Source organism: Papaver somniferum, chromosome 7 (genome assembly GCF_003573695.1).
Source record: "Papaver somniferum cultivar HN1 chromosome 7, ASM357369v1, whole genome shotgun sequence".
Lineage (NCBI taxonomy): Eukaryota > Viridiplantae > Streptophyta > Magnoliopsida > Ranunculales > Papaveraceae > Papaver > Papaver somniferum.
This window is the reverse complement of record NC_039364.1, coordinates 106141220-106149509: the sequence shown is the minus strand read 5'-3', so window position 1 is coordinate 106149509 and position 8290 is coordinate 106141220. Positions and strand designations below refer to the sequence as shown.

Here is an 8290-nt window from a genome sequence, read left to right as displayed (position 1 = left end):
CTAGACTGACAAGGTGGAGTGGCAAGTTCATCAACCAAGTTGGTTGGTCTGTGATGGTTAAAAATGTCCTCAACACAATGGCTTCTCATCAAATGAATGTCTTCAAAATCCCGAAGACAACTCTTAAGGAGATGGAAAAAGTTCAGCGTAACTACTGGTGGGACAGAAAAGATGGCAAAGGCATATGTTTACTCTCTAGGCCTAGCGTTGGTAAAGATAAATGCCATGGAGGTATGAGTTTCCGAGACCTCTCTTGCTTCAATCAAGCTATGTTAGCTAAAACAGCTTGGAGATTATGTAACCAACAGGATCAGCTTTGGGAAAAAGCACTAAAGAAATGTTGCTACCAAAACAGTAATGCCTTGCACGCAAAGAAAAAGAAAAATTCCACTTGGACCTGGCAAAGCATCTTCAACATCATGCCTTTTATTCGAGAATTCAGTTTCCGGGTTATTGAGAATGGCAGTAAAGTTCATATATGGTCAGATAAATGGATTCCGTGTAAGTTTACACCTCCTATCCCTGCAGTCTCAAACTGAAGAAGCAAGCAACTATATCCTAGTCTCAGACTTGATTGACCAAGACACTAAGGCATGGAAAGTTCAGTTGGTTCAACAATTTTTTACACAAGATGATGCAGAAATCATTCTACATATTCATATCCCATTCACGAATGAAGATAGACTGGTGTGGACTCTCACAAGAACTGGCCAGTTCTCTGTAAAATCAGCTTACAGGAAACTATTGGATATTAAGCATAATAATACTCTTCAGTACAATGAGGTAACAGCTAGATTTTGGAAGGTTCTATGGAATTTAGATACACTTCCTAAGGTTGAGCATTTCCTATGGAAGTGCATCTGTGATATCATTCCCTCCAATGACAGACTAGCCAGAGTCTTTAATTATGGAGGAGACATTTGTAAGATGTGTCATCAAGCTGTGGAAACAACAAGCCATATTCTGTTCGAGTGTTCTTTCTCAAGAGCAATTTGGTTGACAGTCCCCGGTGCAAGCCAACGTATCCATCGAGCTGGTAAAAACGTGGAAGAGTGGATAAAGAGCTGGTTCACAGATACAACATCCAACCTAGTAGATGACTGGATTGTAAGGATGGCAAATACTGCATGGGAGATATGGAACGCGCGCTTTGACTGTGTCTTTCAGGAAATCAGGCCAAACCCAGTGGGTGTTATAAAACGTATTCAGTTTCTAAACGATTGCACGGGAAAGAAAATGAAGATGAGAGTTAACACTGAATCTGTTTCAGTTCGAGGAAATATGAGACCTATGTCTCACTGGATACCTCCACCAACACCTTCTCTCTCTTTTTGTTGTGATGCTTCCTATAAAAAGCTTAATAACGTTCATCATACAGGAATAGGCCTAATAATCCGTAATTTTGCAGGTACTTATGAAAACGGAAAATGCATCTATGCAGACAGATCCACCACCTTTTGCAGAAAAAGCAATTCTGGAGGATAATCTATCTGTAACTCGATCTCTTCAGTAACGAAAATTTCTTTTAGTATCAAAAAAAAAATAATCTTATACTAAAGATACCGCACTAATCCTATTCATCCCATTTCCATCTCCTTCCAACCTGTTCAAGAACTTGCCCACGTGCCTGATTACGCCTTGCTTCATCTTCAACCCAAGACCTGCACAAGGTTCTTTCACTGGTAAGGATCATTCGATAAAAGAGAAAACCCACTATTTGTACACGTCATACCTACTATTTTGGGTTCAAATACCTACAATAAAATACCCACTATTTTGGATTCAAAGATACCTTTTAATGAAATCAGAAAACCCCCCTAACAAGCAGAAGACATGATATGCTATTCATCATAAAAGTTAGATGAATGAAACCTTTCAGTCAATATACATCGAACACACTGTTCTGTGATACAGAATGTTTTTACTTTCACTACATAGCTCTAAACTGTTAAAGATGCACAGCAATATTGATAAGAAAGAGTAAAAGTGCTCTTGTAATAAAGTGAGCAAGACCTCAAAAATAAAATTGGTGGTAAAATTGGTGGTGTAAGCAGAAAAATCTGAAATGGCAGCCACCTTCTCAAGTTTCAAACTAGAACTACACCAAAGTATATAGATTGCTTTTCTTCATATTGTAATATGTCTGACAGGATGAAAATGATTGTGCTATCAATTGACGAAAAAAAAAGTCTGATGATGAGGATGAGCACAAACTTACTAGTTGACCAAGTGGAAGTAAACTTCAAAATAAGAAGGAAAAGTGAAAAGTTAGACTTACCTAAGAATTCGGAGTGCTTCTATCTCAGCCTCTAGTATTGACTTGACCTCAATTATTTCTTCTTGCTTAGCCTTTAAATCAAGGGGCGCTATCTCTAAATCTTTCTGCTCAGCCAAAAAAGTAGTTTTCTCAGACTCTAGCCTCTCTGACATTTCACTGACTTCTTCCTTGAGGCAAAGAAGTAACTGCCTCTGACAGTCGAGAGCTGCTTTCTCTTTCAAATATTCGCCCTGAAACTTGTCTTGAAGATTCTTCTCCTGCTCCAGGTTAAGAAGTGCTGTTTGAAAGTGTTTCTCTGCTTCTATAGCACAGGCTTTCACTTTGTTCATCTTCACATCCCAAAAGCTTTGTATATCTCCTCTCATTAGCAAGTCAGACCTGATTACTTCCATTTCCACTTTTCGCGATAACTCTTCAGCTTCCATACTGGATAGCAAAGTAATAATTTCAGAGGTCATCCTACCACTAGTTAATGCAACAGCTGCTTGGGCTATCGTTGCAGGTTTATCTGGTTGAAATCGCCGACTCTGCCCTGTAGAACAATATGCAAAGATGAATGAAATAACTGTACCTCATCATTGAGCAAGGAAAATACTCATTTTAGACAAGTAACATGTACAACAAACATGTGTATCTATGAGTTTTGTGTATGGAGAGAAACATACCAAAAACTTTTCTCAGCACACTGTTGTCGCCAGCTTCCAAGTCCATGAAAAGAGCCACTGATGCATCATCACTGATTGCCTTCACATCCATTAAATTAACTTTCTTCCTAGACATCTGGACTGCAGATAAGTCAGGCTTTAAGAGCTATGAAGGACTACGCACATGAGAAGTCAGAAGAGTAACAATTAGTTATGGTACCTTTTCTTCTATCCCACGTATCGATGAATAATCCAGTTGTGCTTTCCAGTTCAAGAGATCAAACCGGGAAATAAAACTGCAGCATAAGGAAATGGTTTACCAATCACAGAATCAGGATATGTAGTTACCAAAACAATGAAAATGTAAGGTAAGATCAGATCTCAATGGGAGCATAACTTGAGGTACCTTTCAGGAAGATAATTAACAGTTTCGTTCTGAATACTGGACTTGATTGATAGCTTGCTTCGTACAAGGCCAGCCTCCGCGAGGGCTTTTTTATTTTTAAACACACAGGCAGCATAATTTGAATTAACTATATTTTATTGAAGCATAAAACAGTAGAATACAAGGTCTACACCTCACCTTGCACGGACCAAAAGTCCGGATCTTCAGGACTCATATCATCAAAAGCTTCAACCACTGACCCAGCACATAACATGGAAGGTGAGATCCTGTTCTTTGGGTTCCTAAACACACACGGGGAATGTTACTAAGTCTTGATATATATATATACAATATCCTTAAATTATCTACAGGTTAATACAGTGAGCCATAAGAGCATTCATTCATTATTTATTACCTTTCCAACACTGAATTTGCTTTGACTAACCATCTTGCATATTCCCTTCTGGTACAAAGCTCATGAGCTTTGATATCATCTTCAACGATCTGCATACCTTACATCCAATTCAGAAACCAAGCTTAGACCTGGACCTAAAGTATCATTCGCTTTATATAGATTGAACACAAACATACTTGCTATTAGTATCTAGTTATTAAAATGGATGAACTGTTTTTAGGTATCTTGATGCACGCCTTTCTAAGCATGTTTTCACCATTTTCGCTTGGCACCATCTCTAAAATGTTTCTCAAGAGCACAATGAGAATCATAGTTAACACAGCACGCCATGCATTGTTGGTACAAAAATTAGTTCACGATAACAAACCTTTAGTTTCTTCAACAGCAGAATAGCTTCCTGTTGGGTGGAATCCACAGCAGCTGGAATAACTACTCGATGGAGCTTTTCAATTGAAGCTGAAGATGAAGAAATCCGACACCAGTTAGGAAATTTTATAATGACATGAAGCACATCAGGAATATGAAGCAGTATAAGATGTTGGCTTAAGGTCACAATATGAATGTATGAACAACATAAGTTCGCTTTTTGCGACAAGCAGGCTTACCGTGAGAGGGAAAAAATAAAAAATTAGGGGCATATCGTTGAACAGAACCAAGCCAAAGCTGGCCATTTTGCACAACGCCTAATCAAGTTTCTAAAGTGATCTAGTCATATATTTTCAGAACCACCAATATGATGAACCAGAAAACAGCGTGTATTGTAAAAACAACAATGTGAAAATAACACAGCAGTTAAAAGCTCTACAATGAAGTACCTGGCACATGATCATTTGCTATATCAGCTACATTCTCTAAACTTGAGTCTTTAACCATAGGCTCCACGTTGGACACATTGGAGTCAGCAACTTCATGTAGACTGGTGGACTGAGATACCCTTTGCAGTGGAGAACTAAACTGAACCCTAAAACCTGAAAAGGAAGAAACTGTAAGTTCAAGAGCACCGTCGAATTTCGAGGGTTCCAACAAATATCTTCTACTCCCTCCGTCCTAGTTTACTTGCCAAAATAGGATTTTGCAAAAACTTGAAACAAATTCAAATTACTTCCACATACACCATCAATCTTTCAAATCACTTGTTTAATATACAAGTTTTTGTATCCTAGTTTTTATTTCTTTCTTGATAATTAGATAATTTTAGTGGGAAATATAGTAATTTTTTGGTACACTTTTGTTAAAAAAAACTCAATTTTGGCAAGTAAACTAGTACGGAGGGAGTATTTTTCTTGCTCCGGAGAAGGGAAAAAAACAACAACAGCTGACACCAAAACCCACAATTCAGTTTCTTTCTTGTAATCAAATATCAAGGCTTAAGAGTTTGATCCTTTATTCCCCAGTATTGAAATCATTTCAGTAATCAATAATAAGGTTCTCTCGAGACATTATATAAAATTCCTAATTGAATTGAGTACCCAGTAACGTAAGAGAATCTTTGAAGTACCTTTTTTTGAAAATGAGAAATAAGAAACGGTAGCAAGCAGAATTGCAACAGAAGCTCCAAGACCCACTAAGAGAAAGCTTGGAAAACCTGCACAAAAATAGTAAACCCATCTCAGAATCGAATTTTTTCCGAACCCCTGAGAGTAAAATAATCAGATGCTTCAAGAACAAACTAAAATAAAGTAAAAACAATACTACCTTTCTTCTTTTTGTCTCCATTTTGATTAGTATCAGTTTCAATAATTGCCCAACCACCAAAACCATCATTTGCATTTCTTTCAGAAGGCAACCAAGAAGCTTCAAGCTTTGTTTCACTAACTGATGCATATAAACGTAATTTACGATGTTTGGAGATTCCGAAATTGATAAGTGGATTCGAAGAATAAAAAATTGAGGAAACATGACAAGTACGAAGCAAATCATAGCGATAGTTTCGATGAATAAGGAGAAAGGGTGATGATGAAGATTGTAGACAATAACTCATTTCTGTAATCTTGATTCGGAATTCTATTTTTCACAATAAACTAGGTTTTCATTTTCTAGGTTGTGTGATGGGAGAGAGCGAGAGAAAGAGAGTAAGTCACAACTCCAGTGAAAAGAAGTGAGAACTTGATTTTGTCGTCTCGTCTCTGGTCAAGCCCGTTCTAAAGTATGTCCAGCTCCAGCCCACTCGGATACAAGTTCTATATTTGAAGGAATTTGAAGCACCAACAAGAACACCTATTTTCTCACGATTGGTTGATTGCTGAGAGCGAGGGCTATGGAGTGAGGGTTTTCATTCAACGAATGAGTCTCACTGGATTTGATCAAACTAGGTGTAATTATGGAGTGAGAACACTCACTCATTCCTCAATAATCATTTATACACTTATTGGATCGAAAGAGTGGGAGACAATGGGTACTAAGCGGCAACCGCATGGAGAAAAACACCTTGAGCGGTTGAAGATTTGCCTTTTAAGCGTTTTTTTTAGCATTTATGTTTATTAAGAACACGCAATTGGGGATATGAATTAATATTCTCATCCAATAGTTCCTGCTAAGTAAATGACTATGCTGCCCTTTCATCTAAACAAAAATCATATCCTCCTTCTCTTTTTCTCCCTTTGCCGGCATGGTAAGTTAGGTTTTAGAAAGAAAAAATATTTCATCGTTCATTCATCTTTAACACGATTTCATCGTCTATTTTCTTCCTTGATTACTAGAATCTATAAACATGCCTCCACGGAATAAACCAAATCCACAATTAAAATCGTAAGCACAACAAGTTCAAAAACAGAGGTTAAGTCGGATCGCTTTTGAAGAAGAAGAGGAATCGGACGATCAAACTCTCGCACAAATGGATTATGTGAGAAGATACGTGAATTTTAATCGTTGTATAAGTGTTTCAGTTGATTTATAGTGGTGGGTTTAGGTTAGAATCGCAAACCCTACCTGGAAAAATTCAGTTGCGGTCAATTTCGGTAATGAAATTAGTATTTAAACGACATTGATTTTAATATGAATACCATGTAGATACGATATCAAAAACCACCGGATATTGCATGTTTATTTCCGACATTGATTTTAGGTTGAATACCATGTCGGTATTGGTTTTCGACATTGTTTGTAAATTTAGCTTATATACCGGCATTGCTCACTTAGTGTACAGAAAAGAACCATAAAACTATTCAGGAATGTTAAGCCTACCGACATTGTCGACATTTAATGTCGGGTGCGGTGCGGGCATTGGTTTGAAGTGTATTTACTATGCCGGCGTATATGTTATAGTATACAGAAAACTCTGTAGGTTTTGTATGATAACCGGCGTAGTTTGTTTTTTTATTTCAATGGTGGAATTGACTTTTCAGCATGCTCGACATTGTATATACAATGCCGGCGTTTGGTGCTTCAATGCCGGTATTGAGCAGATCTATGCCTGCTACAGCTATGATTATTGTTTGTTGTTTAATTTTTATATGTCTTCTGATGTAAGGCTAAATCCAAGGAAAATAAGAAAACGAAGAATAAAGATGATGGCATTAAGAAAGGAAAGAGTAAAGATGTTTATTTTTCATTCACCTCCTCTCAAATGGAATACAAGCTTAAAGGGACATTCATACTTCCTCGTATGAGTCTTGTATACCCTAATAGTCTTCTTTGGATATACATAATCCTTTTTATTGTGGTTATTCTTCTTCTTGTATGACCCACTTCTCTCGCAAACCATCTCAGACCGAGTATCTGAACCTTGAGTGTTCCTCACCAGCACACACATATTATTACAAGCCGTGTTCACAGCCCAGTTAATTGCATCTTGTTTACTTTTTATTCTCTACATAAGGACAAACACGGGAGATTATACGCAATCCCTAAGTAAAGTTCAAAACAAGTCAAAATACTACGTGAGCTAAGTTTTTGGTAACCTACTGGATAATTTATATAGTACTCCGACGTATCCCGACCCAGCGGTTTGCAGGCGTTGGCTCATCATATGTCACAATAATAGAAACAAAAGAGAAGAAAATTAGTTGAAAAACACTATAAGCAAGCATAGAAAAAACAAATATGTCTATGTCGAACAATGGTTCCAGCATGCTCGAAATTCTTCAGACAGTGCCGACATATGAGCGAAATGAACTGAAAACTATTGACAAATTTGAAACACTGACGGCATAGAACATTCACTACAAAACAACGTCGATAATTGATATGTCGGCGTACTCAATAAATATAGGACAATGTCGATACAGTGTGCTGGCATGCTCGATAAATAAACAACAATACGGTCATTTAACTTTGGAAGTTATTGTTATCTGTATGTGTTTTAACGTCTGTCGGCATGGGTCATCACGATCGGTCATCACGATACATCTATATAAATCGGTTCCTAGCAATTTACACCACGAAATCGTTCGATGCACATGCACCGACTATTGTTCATAAAATTTGGGCTTTTTCTCCACTCAGAATCATTCGATATAAGCACTGATATAAATCGATTATAGATTTGAAAACATTCACATAAACCGATTCTATCAAAAATGACCAACAGAAACACGTCTATTTCTTTCATACCAGAAACGGTCGATGTG

General features: G+C 37.4%; 2 protein-coding genes across 2 annotated transcripts; one reads left to right on the top strand and one right to left on the bottom strand.

Moving 5' to 3' along the window:
- Window positions 1–357: 357 nt before the first annotated feature.
- LOC113295044 lies at window positions 358–1485 on the top strand. Its single transcript, XM_026543406.1, has one exon. It carries the CDS (start codon window positions 358–360, stop codon window positions 1483–1485), a length of 1128 nt encoding a protein of 375 aa, XP_026399191.1.
- LOC113298053 lies at window positions 1233–5832 on the bottom strand. The gene is made up of 11 exons (XM_026546707.1): window positions 5418–5832; window positions 5221–5307; window positions 4538–4690; window positions 4090–4178; window positions 3723–3811; window positions 3506–3609; window positions 3329–3413; window positions 3143–3218; window positions 2944–3058; window positions 2279–2810; window positions 1233–1661 (listed from the first exon to the last, which is right to left on the bottom strand). The coding sequence occupies exons 1-11, from the start codon at window positions 5701–5703 to the stop codon at window positions 1574–1576; spliced, it is 1704 nt and encodes a 567-aa protein (XP_026402492.1). The 5' UTR covers window positions 5704–5832; the 3' UTR covers window positions 1233–1573.
- Window positions 5833–8290: the final 2458 nt, after the last annotated feature.